This window comes from Sciurus vulgaris (assembly GCF_902686455.1).
Source record: "Sciurus vulgaris genome assembly, chromosome: 15".
Classification (NCBI taxonomy): Eukaryota; Metazoa; Chordata; class Mammalia; order Rodentia; family Sciuridae; genus Sciurus; species Sciurus vulgaris.
The window spans coordinates 25168020-25186511 of record NC_136476.1 but is presented as its reverse complement, the minus strand read 5'-3'; the positions used below and the strand labels follow the sequence as shown (position 1 = coordinate 25186511).

Sequence of the window (18492 nt, the reverse complement as noted above, 5' to 3'; positions counted from 1 at the left end):
GTCCTTCCTCCCTCTCGATCTCCCTCCTCTACTTCACTGATCTTATCTGTATCCTTCTCTCTCTCTCTCTCTTTTTTTTTTGGGAGGGGGGCATAGGGGATTGAACCCAGGGGCGCTTAGCCACTCAGCCACATTTCCATCCCTTTTATTTTTTATTTTGAGGCAGGTGTCTCGCTAAGTTGCTTAAGTATATTGCTGAGGCCGGCTTTGAACTAAAGATCCTCCTAACTCAGCCTCCTGAGGCCTGGCTCCCAATATCTTTTGAAGGATTTCTTTCTCTTTTCTTTTCTTTTCTTTTTTCTCCCTCCCTTCTTCCCTCCTTCCCTTACTCCCCTTTTAAAAGAAAGTTCCATTGCCTGCCTTCATTCTTAAAAGATCTCAAGAATATATCTGGGCTCGGTGGCGCACACCTTCTATGCCAGTGATTCCGGAGTCCGAGAGTCCGAGGCAGGAGGCTGATGAGTTCAAAGCCAGACTCAGCAATTTACCGAGACCCTGTCTCAAGACAAAATATAAAAAGGGACTGGGGATGTTGCTCAGCGGTTAAGCGCTGCTGGGTTCAATACCCAGTAAGCCCCCCCCCCCCGCATCCCACAATATAGAAAGGGCGGTGATTCTTTTTCATTTTAATGGAAAATATAGATGTTTCCAAAATATGAATTGGTGTTATGAACTAGTAACAGTACTTTCAAGAGCTAGAGTTGTATGAATCACCTCCTTTTCTCTTAAATGTGAACGTATGGTCGAGTCCTTGAAATTCCTTTGTAAACTTTCCAACTCTTAGCTTTATTTTTAAAAAGGGGGGGGGGGTTGCGAAGGGGATGTAGGTTTTACAATGAAGAGGATTTACCCTTGGTGCTTTCTATTTTCCATTAACAAAGTTATCTAACAAATTTCTTTAAGATAAGGTTTAGTTTTTAGGGCTAATATATTCCGTAAAAGAAGTAACCTATCGAAGACTTGCAGGATCCCGCGGCCAATGCTGCTGCGCAGGCGCTCTGGTTCCCTCCATCGCGCCCCTTACCGTCGTCTGAGAGTTGATGACATCATTGGTCCGCGCCAAAGCCCAGCCTCTGGGCCTGTAGCTGAGCTGAAGTCCTCTCTTTCGCAGAGCGGGGCGGGACGCGAGGGGGGCGGGGGATTGTGTCTTAGTACGCATGCGCACCCGGGATGGCGACTGCGCTTCTTTCTTTGCCTTTTTCCACAGCTCTCCCCGGCCGGGGGGGCTGAGTGCCCTCCCCTTTCCCTCCCCGCCCCTCCCCTTTCCCCCTCCCCCCCGCCCAGCGGGGCTTCTAACTGACAGTTGTCGCCGGGCCCCGTCCGTGCGCCGCCTCCTCCTGCCCGGGTCCCCCACAGGTAGAAAGGGGCGGGAGGGGGTGTGAGGGAGAGGAGGAGCCGGAGCCGCCGCGGCCCAGTGCTGCGGCCCACTCCAGGGAGGCAAGAGGAGAACCCCCTTTACTCCTCGCCCCCTCCCAGTCCCCCGCCGGTCCGGGAGGGGGTGGGGCGCCAAGGCCGCGGCCGCCCGGCGGGGCCTGGCCGGTGAAGAGCGGGAGGGTGAGGCGCGCAGGGGTGAAGCCGGCGAGGGCCGCGCGCGCCACCGCCGGGGGGAGGGGAGAGGAGGGCACCTAGGCTCTCCTCTTCTCTCCCCCCTCCCCCGCGCGCCATGTAACCCCGCCCCGCCGGCGGCGAGCTTGAGACCCCCGCACGCACGGATTCGAGCCGGCGGCTAAGGAGACCGAGGCTCGATGCGGCAGGGGCTACGCGGCGCGGCCGAGCCGTGAGGAAGAGGTCCGCGATCACGCGTCCCCCGGCGCCTCGAGCGGCCGCGCCGCACAGCCCAGCTTGGGCCTGCCGTGGGCATGAGCGTGCCCGAGACGCCGGGTGAGATGGAGCCGGCCGGGGAGGAGGAGCGGCCGCCGCCAGAGGCCGAGGAAGAGGATGAGGAGGAGGTGGCAGTGGCGGCCCCGGCCTCAAGGCGGGCGCGCCGGAGGAGTGCATCCTCTCTGGAGGACGCGGACGAACAGGAGGCGGCGGCGGAGGCGATGGTGATCGCGAGCGGTGGCTGCAAGGAGCAGGAGCTGACCTACGAGCTGCAGCAGGGCTACCGCATCCTGGGCGAGTTCCTGCAGGAGAAGCACCGGGGCCTCACCGCCCCTTTCCTGAAGCCCTTGGGGGGCGTTGCCACCGGGGAGGAGGAGGTGGCAGAGGGGCCGCGTAGCGGGGGCCGGGGCAGTCGCACCCTCCTGCAGCACCCGGGACAGGGCATGTGTCTGCTGAAGATGGAGGAGAAGTTCGCCAGCGGCCAATACGCGGGCATCACCGAGTTTGTGGCGGACTTCAGGTTGATGCTGGAGACATGTTACCGCCTGCATGGAGTAGACCACTGGATCTCCAAACAGGGCCAGAAACTGGAGATGTTACTGGAGCAAAAGTTGGCGCTTCTCTCTCGGTAAGCGAGCCCGGTCCCCGGTGGGATTGACAGACTGACACAAACACACCCTCACACGTGTCCGAGGATGGGCTGGGCCTGGGGCCGGGGGGCAGCTCTGATAGGTGCTGAGTCGGGGCTGGAGAACCCCAGGAGGAGGAGCACGCTAGGCCGGGGCCCAAAGGGTTGTGGTGGGTGTGGGCTGAACGCTGCTTACACCCAGCTGAGAAAGAAGCCAAATCCACCGTGCCTAAAACTTTTACCAGAGTCTATAGAGTTTGTAGACGCGAAGTGGAATGGTTCCTGTAAGAACACGTGTAGGCGGAGGAAGAGCTTTGTGAAATCAAAGTTGAACCCACAACTTATAGACTGTTTTAGCAATGCCGTACTCCAGACACTTTCTCTTCGTTTCATCTGGAAAATAATGTTTGCAGTAAGGAAATACATCAGTACAACATTTTAAATAAGTTTAGACATTCGTGTATGTCTTTTCCTTGCTAAACCCAGGGGCCTAGCTAATGCTAGCCAAATGCCATGCTACTGAGAAATCTCCAGCCCTTAGGTTTTTGTGTTTGTGTTTGTTTTTCTGCCAGAAATCATAGGCAGTTAAGATAGTAATGTGGTTTTGGTATACACCACCCATAGATCCAATTCATTTACTTTAGCAAACGAAAATAAACATAGGCGCATACTAAAATAAATGTACTATCTTAAAATTGGTATATAGTTGATATAAACCAAATAATTTCTTAAGCAATGGAAAAATAATTTAACGTTGTTAGAAAAAGTAGTTGAAGTGGAATAAAATTTTACTAGCTGAGGGGATCCGACCAAATCATTTTATCTTTTTGGCTTCATTATCTGTAAAATGGTTATAATAATGGTACCTACATACAGTTGTTATGAGGATTAAATGAGTTTAAAAATGTAATGTCAACAGTGTTGGTCACATAACCCAGTGTAAGTGTTAGCCATAATAGTAGTGGTGGCGGTAGTTGAATTAAATGAGAATATACCTCCTTATCTGACCCTAGGCATTTTACTTGTTCTTTGTGGAATAGGTCCTCAAATTGTGTTAATTTTTTGGTCCTTGATGTATAATTTTAATTTTCAAATAAGAGAATCTCTGTCACTGACCTCCCATATGCTGTTTTCAAGCCTGCCAGTGACTTATTTCACTAAAAGGTTAATAGTAATTTACTTATTAAGGGGAACTCTTTAAGGAACCTCTTCTTTTTAAAAAAAAAGATTTTTTTTTTAGTTGTCTATGAACCTTTATTTATTTATGTGTGGTGCTGAGAATGGAACCCAGTGCCTCACACATTCCAGGGAAGCTCTCCACCACGAGTCACAGCCCAAGCCCAAGGAGGCTCTTAAGTTCTTTCATGAAGTAGAATTATTTTGGTAATAGAATATTCATAAATTAGATTTGTAAATTACTTTTAGTACTTTATTTAGTGAGTTAATACTTATTGTAGTATGTTTGTTACTTATCTCCAAAGTGCATTTTGACTGTGATTCATAAGAAACAATCCATTTACGTTATTATTTTTAAGTAGTAAAATACACTCAAATTGATGTCACAAGATTTTAGATCTGGAAGGAACCTTAAAGTTCTTCTGGTCCATCCAGGTTTACAGTTTTGAAACAGATTTAGAATAAGGCAAGAGAATCACTGAAAGGGCTAAGAAGTAGTGTATAGATTTGACTGAATTATAGATGTTTTCAAAAGCACTGCATTTTAGCAAATCTTAGTCTTAAAAGGGGGCAGGGTGACTTTATTTTTTACATAAAGATTAATTTTTAAATGTGTGGAATCATTTCCAGTGGCTCATGCTCAAACACATTCCCATGTGATTTATTAGTCCTCATAATTAGGAATTGAACTTATTAACATTGCATAGTTGACGTTCCTAGGTGAAGAATGATAAAATTCTTGTATTTGTAAGATGCTAAATTGACTCTTGTTTTCAAGTTTTAGAGATAACTTTATTGCTGCTTTGTGTATTATTGAACCTTCTAGTGAGCAATAAATGAGGTATATTAGGTAAAGAGCATGCCACACTATTATTAGAGAGTAGCCCAATGGCATTAGAACCTTGGACACATTGTATATCTTCAGTCTCAATTACATCTACATGATAAGAGGCTACATTAGTGAACTGTACAAATATTTAAGTATCTGGTTAAATATTTGCTCAATGAATTCCATATTGAGCTAGATGTATTCATTTTTTTTTCTAAAGTGACGCAATATTTTGAAGGGTCTGACACATCTTTTTAAAATTTTAGTATTAAAAATACAGTTGCTAACTACCCATTGCTAAAGATGCTGCTTTCAATTTATATAGCATAACTATTCTCAGAAAGTTACATTTTGAAGGGATTTCATTCATTTATATCAGGCAGTTGAGAAACTACAATTAGATATGGAGAAAATCGCCTAAGTGAAAAGGAATAGAAAGTAATAGGAAGTTATGCACAGATAGTTAGAAAATATCATATATTAACAAGAATTTTAACCTCTTCCCAAATTGCTTTTAAGATGCATATGTTTTTGAAAACTTTAAGAATATTGCTATGTAGCTGGGCCCTGTGGCACATGCCTGTAATCCCAGCTGCACAGGATGATCCCAAATTCAAAGCCAGCCTCAGCAACTTAAGCAGTATTAAAATAAGAAATAAAAAGGGTCATGGGTTGAGGTTGTAGCTCAATGGTGGAGCACTTGCCTAGCATGTGAAAGGCACTGGGTTCAATTCTCAGCACCACATATAAATAAATAAAGGTCCATCAACAACTAAAAATAATTAAAAAAACAAAAAGGGTCAGGGATGTGATTAGTGGTTAAGCGTCCCTGGATTCAATTCCTGGTACAAAAGAAAAGAAAAAGAATATTACCATGTAGCCAAAGGATGTTTTTTCCTGGTTTTAAAAGGTTGTTATAAAAGACACTAAAAGAGCTGAATTAAAATTTTAAGTTTGGCCATTTAAGATAATGTTTTGGTGAAAATAATCTTGAGTATCCTTGTTAAAAATTATTCTTGATTTTCCAGTTAAATTGCTGTTAAAAAGTGGCATGGGTGGGCTAAACGTTCTTTCTTAAAATACAGTTGAATATTAGTTCATAATTGATTTTTAGTGGGCAGACTTATTTTTGCTGGGGATGAGAATACAATGCATTCTTATGAAGCCTTAAAACTAAAAAAGTAGAGGTATCCATTTACATGTAGTAACTGAATAAGAATAATTCTGTAGACAGATTTGAATCCTCTCCTAAGCTAAATTTACATTTTTATTGACTTGCTTACACTCACTTAAGATAAAAACCTAGAAATTAATTGGAAATTTTAGCAAGAGGTTTATTTTTCCCAAGTAGTCTAATTCCTCCCAGCTCCCATTAGGTACTGTAATTCTGTCTCCTTTATATAAATCCTCAAAAATTGGGGACCTTTGTTAGTAGAACTGATTTGCCTCTTACTCAGAACTAGAGAACTACATGATATAAATCCCATATAATACCAATTCTTAACAACAAAACAGTGTTATTTAAAGAAGGTTAGAGGAGTTCAATTAATAAGATATTTATTGAGCACTTGGTTTTTAGGATTTAGGGGACAGTCCCTGTTCCCAAGGGGCTTAAAGGCTGTTAGGAAGAAACATTATACAGGTGTGTTAACAGTAAAATGCATTAAGCTGGGCCCAGTGGCATACACCTGTAATCCCAGTGGCTCGGGTGGTTCAGGCAGGAGGATTGTAAGTTCAAAGCAGCCTCAGCAACTTTGAGGCACTAAACAACTCAGTGAGACCCTATATCTAAATAAAATACAAAATAGGACTGAGGATATGGGTCAGTGGTTGAGTGCCCCTGAGTTCAATCCCTGGTACAAAAAAAAAAAAGTAAAATGCATTAAGACTGTGATTCTTGAACTTGATTCATTTTAAGACTACCTTGGTGTCATGGTACTGTCTACACAGCACCCTGAAACATTGATAATATCTAGCTGTATTAGAGAATTTTTTGCTAAAGGGTCCAAAAGATTTAAAACAAATTATGGGAGGAATCCCTTAATTTAAGTGATTTCATCTAGCACCCCCCCACACACACACACACATGAATTGGGGAAACATGATCACTGTTGAATCTTTTAGAATAAAACTTGGTTCAGCTTATAAAATATTTGTTCCAAAGGAGCATAATCTGAGGACTACTGTGATGAACTATGTTATACAGTATTAGGAGAGTATAGATGGATGATGTATAGATGGGAAGAGCTGAGATTTTAATTTTTGATTAGATTCTACTCAACAGGTTATAGTTTTGGAACTAGGTTTTGAAGATTGGATAGAATACTGATAGGTGAAATTGAGTTTATTGAACAGTTATTTGAACTATTCTGTGGTAGGTAATATGCAAAGCCCTAGAGATAGAATGGTAAGCATGACCTATCCTTTACTTAAAGGTGATAGGTAAATAGACACACACTTGAAGAAATAGAAGTAGGAGAGTACAGAGCATTCTGGAGGAATGGTTCATTCCCAGTGTTTAGAGTACAGGATGAAGAGGACAGAGAGTGGCAAATAAGTCTAGAAAGATAAGTTGAGGCTAATTATGGAGGACTTTGAGTGCTTGTGAGGGAATTTAGGATCTAGGCAGTGTAAGTCTATCACAATTTTGATTTAAGGGAGTGACAGGATGATGTTACTGGTATTTTGAGGTTTGAAGTCAGAAATGAAAGAAGGAAATTAGTTGAGTTTTGAATTGATTCCATCAGGAGATAATAAGCAGTAGGAATAGAAAGATTAATGAGGATACAAAAGAGAATTTTTATCAGTAGGTACATGTGGTAAATGGCAAACTTGGATATGGGGTGTGAAGAAGAGGATGATGTCCAGATAAATTGGATCATTTGTATCAAGGTAGTTATAATGCTGAGGGAACATGAGGCATTCATTTGAAGATATCCAGCTGAGAATCGTTAGAAGGATACATATGGAACTCAGCATAGTGATGAAGACTAGAGATGATTAATGAAGGGTTAACCTGCAGAATGATGGTGATTGAAGAAATGAGATTGCCCAGGACAGAGTCTAATACAAGGGGACCAAAAGCAAAACATTTTATGAGGTGTGTCTTCAAACTGGAAAGAAAAAAAAGATTAGAATAATTATGATTAAACTGTTTGTAATGTACATTAAAAGTTAAACAACTCAATTAGAAAAAGCAACTAACGAAGCTAAAAAGTTTATTCTGGTATAACTAGAAGGCATTCGAAAGACTATAAACTTAACAGACTTTATTAAAGGATTTATTTCATTTGAAAATATTAAATGATTTAGATTGCATATGAAATAAAAATGTCTTAATAGGGTCTAACGCATTTCGTCTCGTAGTCTATTTCTCATTGTATTTGTACCCTTGGATTTATTTTTTTAATGCAGGAAAAAACTATGGGGGATCATGTTTTTGGAGAGAGAATTCAGTGCCTTTCATAGTTGTACTTTGGCTTTCAAATCATCTTTATGCTATCTACATAAAATTAGATTTGCCCAGAATAGTCATTTTCATTTCCCAGGAACTTGTGTGATATTATGAATCTTTAAAATTCATATTACCTGAGGGTTTGATCTTTGTTTTGTTTTTAAGGAGGAAAGACTAATAAGCCCCAGTGATAATATTATGTATCACCAAACCTTTCATTATGTTGTGTTGTTCCACCTGGGACCTATGGATGTAACAATCATGCTTAAAAATCAGGATAGTAAGTATGTACATTTTGAAAAATGACTAAGGAAAACCAACAGACTTTTAGTAGTGGTTATAGCTAAATAGAAAGATAAGGGGTAGATTTCATTTTCTTTATCTTAGATCTTCTACAATAAGCATATTACTTCTATTGTAAAATCAGAGTTTCATTGAAAGGAAGTTAATATTCACAATTTTGAGCAAACTATATAGGTAGAAAAATGACTTAAAACTATGTATCACTAAGTCTATGAAGTAGTATGCCCATATGTAATTAGATAGTGGAACTGTAGAAGATTTTTAATTTTTCCTTCCACTCTATACTTCTAAATTTTTTATGCAGTGATCATGTATTGCTGTTATTTTTATAATTCCATTCAAAATATAAAATCCACACATTTTCTAGGTGTGCTTCTAACTTGCAATAGCTAGTGCTAAGAAATCACCCCAAATTTTAATATTTAAACCTTTTGAGTACAATCATCTGAAAAGAACTTCAGACAAAAGACTCTTCTGATAGCATCTTTTCTGTCTTTTTAAATGTCACCTTGTCTTAGTATTCACATCTGTTCATATCTGTGTAGGTATCCCACTAAAAGATAGAAAAGGTGAAGATACAAAAGATAAGCTAGTTTAAGATAAAACTGCTTGACCATATCAACCTCTTGCTGTGCTAAATACTCTACTAATGTTCTTTTGTGAGAGTTTGTCTTCTGTGTTAAAATCAGTGAAAAAAACATTGCCAGAATATTATGCAGGAAGTGTTTGAGTTGTTATTTAGCGCATGAAATATTTTGGTTATCTTCTCTAAAATATAACTCCCTCCTTCAGATGCATCTCATTTGCTAGATATAAATTTTATTTCAAATGATAACACCCCAATTTATAGTAACTACAGTTTTAATCTACAAAAGCTTTAAAAGTTAGCAGTTTTTAAAAGTAATTATAATTTAGCACAGTACACTGAGTTTTATGGTAATGCATATTCTCAGTCTTTTGAGGTAGATATCAAAGAAAATCTCTGCCACAAAATATATGCTCAAGTAGAATATTATTTCCTAGTGGCATTTCATATTTTTTGTTTTTAAAACTGCTTTTCAATGTCAATGGTAGTTTGCCTAGCAAATACAGTAAGGGATTCCAAAATTTTGCTAAGTGATTCCTAGTGAGGTCAGGGGGTTTCCCTCATATTTGTTCTAAAAATAAAAATAGACTCCATTTTACTTGGAAGGAAATAGACAATCTGTAAAACTTTACATAGAAACATTTTCCATAGAAGCAGTTATAAATATAGATTTTTTTTATATGTTGGTTCACAAAATTTTTGAGGTATCTGAATTTTTAAAATTGGAAGATAAAAATATTAGAAAGTCATCAATACACAAAATAATATACCTCTCATTGGTAATTACCTATCCACTTTAACCTCTTTTGTTTTTCTTTATGACTTTTATTGTAACTAAATATATACTGTACTCCCTCAATGACATTTATGCATAATAAAGTTTGAAAACTGATGCTTCATGGTGTAGTACCTCTTTCACACTTGATTTCACTTTACAATTTAGTTTTCTTTTCATTGAAGTATATTTGTAGCACTACTTTTATGATTGTCAGTCCTTAATTACCTTTGTGTTTTGGATTATAGTTGGAATGGAGGAAAGGTGGAAGAGAAATGAAAAGCAGGTATCTTCATGTGGAGCAGAACTTGAAGTAACTGATAAATAGTGAGGGACAGTGTTTTTAGGTGTGTAAGTCAGGAGATGTGATATGAGATATACATTTTATTCAGGAATTTGGCATAGGCTATGACACAAAGCATTCTGTATTTTTAGAGTGGTTTTACATTGTTCAAAACATTTTTTAGAGAATTTTGAACATATTTTAAAAAGACAATATTTGAACCTTCCTGTATCCTGTACCTAGTCCCCAACAATATTTATGACCAATTTTGCCCCATCTACTCTTTCTGTGTATTTCCCCTGTTGTGTATTTGAAGCAAATCACTGATAGCAAATGATTCTGTAAATGCTTTAGATTATAACTCTCAGATGTGAGTACATTTTCATTTTAAATACAACTGCAATATCTTGTTACACCCCAAATATTTTTCTTAGTAACAAATATACAGTTAGTGTTTACATTTCTAGTTGTTTAAAAAATTTTATTTTTTTATGTATTTCTAATCACAATTTCTAAGGCTACATATAAGTGATTGGTTCGTGTCTTTTTAATACTCTCTCCCTCCCTATCCCTCTCTCCCTACTACCCATCCTTTTCTTGCAACAAAATCATGTTGAAGAAACCAGGTTGTTTATCTAAAGTTTCCTATAATCGTAAAGATTTTGCTGATAGAATTCTGTTTGGTTGTCCTCTGTTTTTCCTACCAGTTGATTTGGTTCTAGAAAATTCACCAAATTAAGGATCAATTTTTGGAGGGAGAGTGGTGGGCAGGACTACTTCCTTAGGTAAGGTTGTATTCATTCTTCAGTTTCTGGGTTTACATTTTAAATCAATTATTAGATTTAACATGATGATGTAATTTTTCTAAATGTGGTGAAATGAAAGGTGAATAGTGACTTTGTAATAAGGTTTTCATTTATTTTTATACAGTTAAAATTCACCTGTTGAACTATATGGCAAGTAATCTTTTCATAATTTCATCCTCCAGTGGAGTTTAGAACATGAAAGTAATTTTCATGGCAGGCTGTTTTATTTATAATGTGAGAAACTGATTTTAATTTAGAATCATATCAAAGCATTACTTCTGAGTAAATCCTGTTACACAGAGGGAATATGTTAAAGACCATTAAAAAATAATAAAGGGAAGCCTTAGCTTAAACTCAAAGATACCAGGCCTTATACTTTTATCCTTTTAAACTTACTTATGTGATCTTACATATTAACTGTGAGTAATAATACTACTTTCTGTTTTTCTCTTTTAATTTTGGGGAGTAATGAAAGAGGCTCAGGGTTAACTGTCATAGTAATACTTTTGCACATTATCAGGCAAAGTTTTGTTTTTTTTTTTTCTTATTTCTGTACTGAGGATTGAACCCAGGAGTGAGCTACATGCTCAGACTTTTTTTTTTCTTTTTGAGATGGGGTCTCACCAAGTTGCTGAGGTTGCTCTCAAACTTAAGATCCTCCTGCCTCAGCCACTTGAGTTTCTGGGATAACAGGTGTACAGCACTGTACCTAGCTTATCAGGCAAAGTGTTATATTTATTGGCTTCAGAGCCCTTTGGATGATTTTTAAATTTTGTGTTTCTCTTTTATAGTTCAGTATGAGTTCCAAGTCTATATGTCTTAAAGGTGTTTATAACCCTTCCTCCCCCCAGATACAGTACACAGTAGTGTGTGTGTGCGTGCGCATGTGCATACATGCACATTTTAATTTTTCTAGAGTGCATATACAAAACATTATTAGGTTATCAGAAAGCCACAGACTCAGAAAAAGTTAAGAGTCAAAGGTTTAGTCCACAGAATTAACAAGTGTATAGTCATGATGATGTGTGGTTACAGTGGAGAAAATTCCATTTAACTAACTGAAGAAGAAATTAGGCCTTTAACAGAAATAACAGAATGTGAATAGTAACTGAAGATAAATATTCTTATATTATGCACATGATTATACCATGAGCTGTTTAGAAAGAGGTTTTGATTCTGACCTTTAAGTGATAGTTTTGCTCTGCATTGTTAGAGGGAAAAAAATTCAGAAATAGCCCTCTTGGCATTCTAGAACTCTGAAAGAATTAATATATGATGTTTTATACTCTAGACATGATACCTTTTTGAGTAAAGTGAATTTAATTTGTTTTGCCAGTGACACTTATTTGTTGAATAAGATAGTGGTTTTCTCTAGAATTCCATTCATTGGCCATTAACTTCATAATACACAAAACAATTTTACATTTGAAGTGTCCTCTTTTCTACTTAGAGCCCCTTTACTTTTTCTTCCTATCTGTAGGTGAATTCTAATCATTTGAGGTTCAACTCAAATGTCACCTCTTCAGTGGAGCCTAATACAGAAGGAATTGCTTTACCCCCCCGCCACACACACACTTTGTACTCTATGATTCTTTGTTTTGCATCTGTTTATAGCACTTAAAATCAAAACACAAAACATTGTATTAGGGGTCAGTCTGTTGATCTATCTGGATTGGAATCTTTAAAGGCAGATGGTATGTCTTATTCATTGTATCTTTTAAGGTTTGTGGAATACATAACATGAAATAGTATTACCATATTAGACCCACATTCCTGCATGTTGTTCATGACTAAACAGAGTTGTCATCTCCTCAGGAAAAATTCTTTGCCCATTTCTGCTTTTCAGCATAGGTTAGGTGTACTCCTTTGTTTATAGAATCTACCATTTGAATGCATATTTGTTTTGAAGTTTTAAAAAGTGACACTGAAGTTGTATGTTTACATTTCTCTTTGCCTTGCTACGTTTTAAGATTTTCTCATACATTTTTATATATGTAGAAACTGAAGTGCAAAGGAGTTCAATAGATACTCCTTGAGTTGAATAGAGACATCATACCCTCCCTTAAAGGGTGGATACAGTGTTCAACAACATAATAGAAGGTAGTAGATGGTTAATGTGGTAAGATAGGTATAGTTCTTATATTCAGCATATTTACAATGCTTATTGTTTTATAGGCACTCTAGGGGAATGGGGAATTCAAAGATAAATATACAAAGACAGGAGTTGATAATTAAGTTAATTGGGATCATTCTGGACAACAACAGTATATTCGAAAGTGCAAAGGGAGAACAGCCTGTATATAGTTATTACTACTGTATATAGTTAGGGAATAGCCAACAGTTAACTTGGCTAGTATAGTTAAATATAGAAGAGTAGTGATAAGGTGTGACTGGGAGGACCAGATCATGGAGGGCCTCCTGTGCTGTGCTAACAGTCTGATATTCCATATCAGAAGTTATTGTATTAAAAGCTTTTAAAGTGGAGAATTATAAGGAGCACATGTGAAATGGAGGAGAAAACTAGCATCAGTTTGGTATTTTCTCATCCCTTAATTTTCAGCATATCTTATTCTTTTGAATTACAAATTAAAAGATTTGCATTTGACTTTCTTAGAATTTGGTGTAGGATTGTGTGTGCAAATGTATCTGGAAATTTTTGTTTCATATATTGAAGAAATCCTGGAGTAGGGATAGGAAAAAAAGGAAAGACTACTTTCCTTTGCTGAAATAGGCAATATGCTAAATTCACATCACTAATTTAGGTTGAACTTAATGGTTTTGTTTCTTTACTTGAATAATTTTAGTCTCAGAAAAAAAAATGTTAAATACAGAATTTTATGAATCTAAGATATTCTATCTGGTTATTCTGTTTACCAAGTTATTTTTCAAAAGCTTTGCCAATAACCAAAAAAAAGGATTATGGCAAAAGGATCGAACCCAGGACCTTACACACACTAGGCGAGCACTCTACCACTAATCCACAACCCCAGCCCCTATAGTTTATTAATTTAAAAAATAATGTGTGCATCTGGTGGCAAAAATTAAACAGTACAAGAGATAATTCAATAAAATATAAATATCTTTACCAATTCAAAGTTTCCTGCTGTTAAGAGGCTACTATTTTTAATAGTTTCTGATATTCAATTAGGTGTCTTATTAGCCATCTCACTTTTAACATGTTGAAAACTGAACTTCTGGTTTGTTTTATAGTTTTTTTTTTAATCCTTAGACAACCTTATCTTAGTAGATTTTACCAACTCCCAGATGGTTCTGGCCATAAAGCTAGTGTTTTTCATTGATTCTTTTACCTTATTTCTCATATGAAGTCTGTCAATTGTGAGCTTTCTGTCTCCAAAATATATTTTAAATTTTGTGTATTTCAGTGGTTAGAGCATGCACTTAGAAAGCCCAGGACCCTAGGTTCTATGCTCAGCACCAAAAGTAAATAATCGTAATTCAATCAGTCTTGTATATTTTTCTCCACTGTCACCACTTGAGTGTAAGCCATTATCATCTGCCTGGAATACTGCTGTAGTTTCCTAACTTATTATCCTGCTTCTCAGTTTTCCTCCAATTCTGTTTTCTACTGATGAGCCAGAGTGGAATTTTTAAAGTATACATTAAAAGAAGTCAGTACTCATCTTAAAACTAAATGCTTCATTAACACTTAGTAAAAGGACTTTGATTTTCTCTTCTTCCTACATACCTGCTAAACCATTTCTCATATCAGGGCCTTTATACTTACTCTTTTATCTAGAATATTCTGTTCTTAAGGTTTTTTTTTTTTTTTTTTTTTTTTTTTTTTTTTTTTTTTTAAATGATCAATTGCTCCTCCTATTACTTCCTCAGAGTAACTTCCTAATTCTTGACTATCCTTCACAGAATGTAACAGTATATAATTTAGGACTTACATATTATGGCCACATTTGTTTACTTGCATTTTGTATATCTTCTTTATTGTCATGTAAACTCAGTAAGAACAGGAGTGGTGCTTATAAATGTTGATGCCAACACCTAGCCCGCTACCAAGGGCTTAATATTTAATGAAGGAATGAATGAATGGATCTGTCTAGAATTTGGGTCCAGAAGTGACCCAGATTCAACTTCATTATTTTTCTCAAATGTGCATCCAGTTGTAACATTACTTTTCTCCATTGTTTTGAAATATCATCTTTAGGATATGTTCCTGGTGTATTTGGATCTATTTTCAAATTTTCTCCATTGTGCTCTTGACCTAAGTATTCATTTTCTGATATTAAATATTTTTATTATTTTTACTTTAAAGTTCATTTTAACATCTGGTAAAGTGAGTCCTCTGTTAAAATGTTCCCCCCAGTTTTTTTCAAGTGTTTATTTTATTAAATATGAGGCTTTTTAATAAAGTAGTAGAATCAACATTGTTTCACCAATGTTTGATCACTGGCATAAAAAATACATGAGAAAACACTAGAAAATACAGATTTGTGGGGAATAAGGATGATATTCTTCCTATTCATTAAATGAGAAATGAAAAGAGAAGTTGGTAACATTACTTTCTTTCTATGGACACCATAACATCCACTTGCCACATCCTCCTGATTTCAAGTATGCCTTTAGCTCTTGCCAGATTTCAGTATCTCTTTGTTAGGATCTGTTATTTCAAGTAGACAGGGGCAAGACTCACCCTGTCTTCCCTGGTTTTCCTCTTTGTGCCATTGTGTGAATCTTAAAGTGTCCTGAATTTACAATTTACTATTTTAGAGCCTTACCTTAAATTTTTTGGCAGATATATAGAGGAGTTGGCCAGAAATAGGAAACCAAAGATATCTGCTTGTCTCCTTTGCACACTTATCACAACTTTATCATCTTGTGAGAAACATGAATATCTGGACAGTGAGAATAACATAGGGAAATTCTGTTCTGCCTGTTCCTCAGAGCTTGAATTTTTCTGTGTGACAAGGTATAGCTGTAGCAGTAATAATAATGTTGAGCAGAATACCCTAACTCAACTAAAAATGCTTACCAAACTTGTCAAAGTTAGTAAGGCACTTTTTAAATACCATTTCTGTGTAAAAAACTTTACATTTACCTTGGTGCCTTCCTTAAATTCAAAACAAGAAAATAGGGAAATAAATATATTCTAAGCAATATATTTGATTTTAAAAAATAGTTCTGATAGTCTTCATTTATTCATTTGGGCATTATTTATTTGATGCCATGTCAGAAATGAACAAAGACTTTGAAATGTTGTTTAACTCCTAAGATTCTTTGCCCTTAATCTCTTACTAAAGTTGTCTTCTTGAATTTTACTAATGAATACCTTTTTGCTCAATCCTTTTCTTTTACTTCATCCTTCCTCATTCTACCTGGAAAATTTAACCAGTTTTGATCACATTAGTACTTAAAACTCTTCTCTTTTGGCCTCTGTTGTGCCATTTCTTTACTTATATTATTCTTTAACTCATCTTTTTTAGGCTTCTTCTTTTACTGTGTTCTTTCTTGTAACTCTCAATAACCCCTAAAATTATATCTTTATATATTATATCCCTGTATTTATTACTCTAGAGATATTTTTTTATCGCCTTCCTTATCACTAACACTCCCAAACCAATATTTTAAGTCCTGTCTTAGTGTTTCACACATCTTTTTTCTTTTCATTTCTTTTTCTTTCTTTCATTCTTTTTTTTTTTTTGTAGTTGTAGATGGACAGAATGCCTTTATTTTATGTTTATTTTTATGTAGTGCTAAGAATTGAGCCCAGTGCACACGCTAGGCAAGTGCTCTACTACTGAGCTACAGCCCCAGTCCTTTCATATTTCTGATGAACAGAAATACGAAACAAGGACTGGGGCTTTTCTAGGCTGTTGTGTAACTCTTACCTCAAAATGTTAAAAATGAAGTATTTCTAACCTAAATATTTCCTAATTTTTCAATTTTTTTTCTACTTAAAAGTTTTCATCAAAGGTAGTGTCATTGTTTCAAGCCAAATATGCTAGTCATCTTGGATGTTCATACTTTTCATTCCATTTGTACAAACTGCCATCATGTCCATTGCTGAATTCCTGTTGCTCAGTCAGTATATTAAATGAATTAATTTATTGTCCAAATGGAAATTTTTGTCTTTATTTAGTAACTTCTCTCTTTCTGCTTACCTAAAACTTTTTTTCTGCCAAATCTAGCACAAGGTCTTAACAAGAGAATGATCAGATGTATAGAGAGGTTGAGTAAAATAAAAGCTTAAAAATATTCCTGGGAATTCATAACTGGGAGATTATTTGGGGAGAATGATTTCAGTAGAGTAGGTGCAAGCAGATGCCACATTATAGTAGATTGAGAAGTGAATGAAAGGTGAAGTGGATCAGCAGTTCAGATGTGACTCTTTTCAAGGGGAATACAACTTGGACATGCTTATATGCTAAAGGCACCTAGCAGTTAGAGAAAGAGAGATTGAAGATGCAGAAGATATTTAATGAAATATAAATTCTGACGACCTGTGAAGTGATTAGTTTTTGATCAGAAGATTGGAGGCACATTTTGCACTGAAACATAAAGTAAGGTTGAGCCTATATTCAGATAATTTTGTGTTTTGAAAAGCAGAAAGTTAATGGAGTTCTTACTTGGGAATGGAGCTCTTCCTACCATTTTTTTTTGTGTACGTGAAATAAATAATGGGCAGAGTCAACTGCCAAATGATGATGGGTAATATGTTGAAGCTTTTTGAATAAGGGTGGTATTAGAAATTGCTGTTCTGGAGGGAAAAAAAGGGAGTTGACCACCTTCAAAGAACTCTTCTTAGGCACAGTTAAGCCCAGTCCTGTGTATAGTTAGAAAACAGACTGCAAGGTGGTTTTCACTGTAGTTCTTAATAATGGAGTTAAAGGAGTAAAGAGACTGAACTGAGATGTAACAGAAACGCTAAATACCTGAGATAGAAAAAGATAATTGGTCAAGGGAGATGAGATAAGTTAGTCAAGTATTGAGTTTCAGCCATTTAAATACATGAATAGCTATAAGAGGCATAATCCTGTTACAGCAAATGAGTCAAAGAAGGAGCTAGAGATGTAGATGAGGACAAAGAAAAATTTCAGAGGTAATAATATCAATTGGAAGAATAGAAGGTAAAGATCTTCTATTAGGTAGAAGGTAGAAGTTTAGTAGTTTGTGATAAATGCTTTTTTGTGGATATAAAACTTTTTTTGGTTATCTGGTAGCTATAAACTACCTGATGAGAGCAATGGTTTCTAGACTTTTAGGATCTGGCTTCCCAAGCAGAAAAAAAAAATTAATATGTATTCCCAGTGCATGAACATTATTTATAAAGTATATATAGGTACTTCTATAAATGTTACTTTTGGCAGGGGCATTGTGATACTTTACTAATTTTGGAAATCTTGGTTTACTGCCTGACTGAAGAGATGTTTGAAAGACTTGTTAGGTTTATTTGGATAGTTTGTTTTAATAACTACTATAGCTCAGAGGTAATAAAGGTAAATAAATCTAGATGGAAGAAGTGCATCAGACTAGGTTGACTATCAAAATGCAGAAATTTTTGTTGCAATCTACCAGTAAAATTTTTGTCTTTCCTAATTTCCTTTAGTTACTCTTGAAAACTATACTAAGGTTGAGGTGCTAATAGTCTTCATTTGCCCATTCATATGCGTTCTCTACTCTTGTACCTTGATTTCTAAGGACTGTATCAATTGGTCTGCCTTTGACCTCTCATTTCTGACCAGGTTCAGACGATGAAAGGTATTGACAGAGAAGTAGGAGTATTTATTTTAATAACTTCATTTTTGCTGGTTGTCAGTAACTGTTCCATCCTCCTATGGTTACAGCTCTGTCCATTGCGCTA

At 36.8% G+C, this 18492-nt stretch overlaps 1 protein-coding gene across 3 annotated transcripts in view; it reads left to right on the top strand.

Moving 5' to 3' along the window:
• The first annotated feature begins 366 nt into the window (after positions 1 to 366).
• BRD10 (bromodomain containing 10) overlaps positions 367 to 18492 on the top strand; it is a 94622-nt gene continuing 76496 nt past the window's right edge. For 2 of the 3 annotated variants that reach the window (XM_079112992.1, XM_079112991.1), the window contains exon 1: positions 373 to 2449. In XM_079112992.1, the coding sequence (XP_078969118.1) occupies positions 1860 to 2449 (590 nt within the window). In that variant the 5' untranslated portion in view covers positions 373 to 1859. Of the gene's footprint in view, positions 2450 to 18492 lie in introns of all 3 variants that reach the window. The other variant, XM_079112993.1, reaches the window with a different exon arrangement.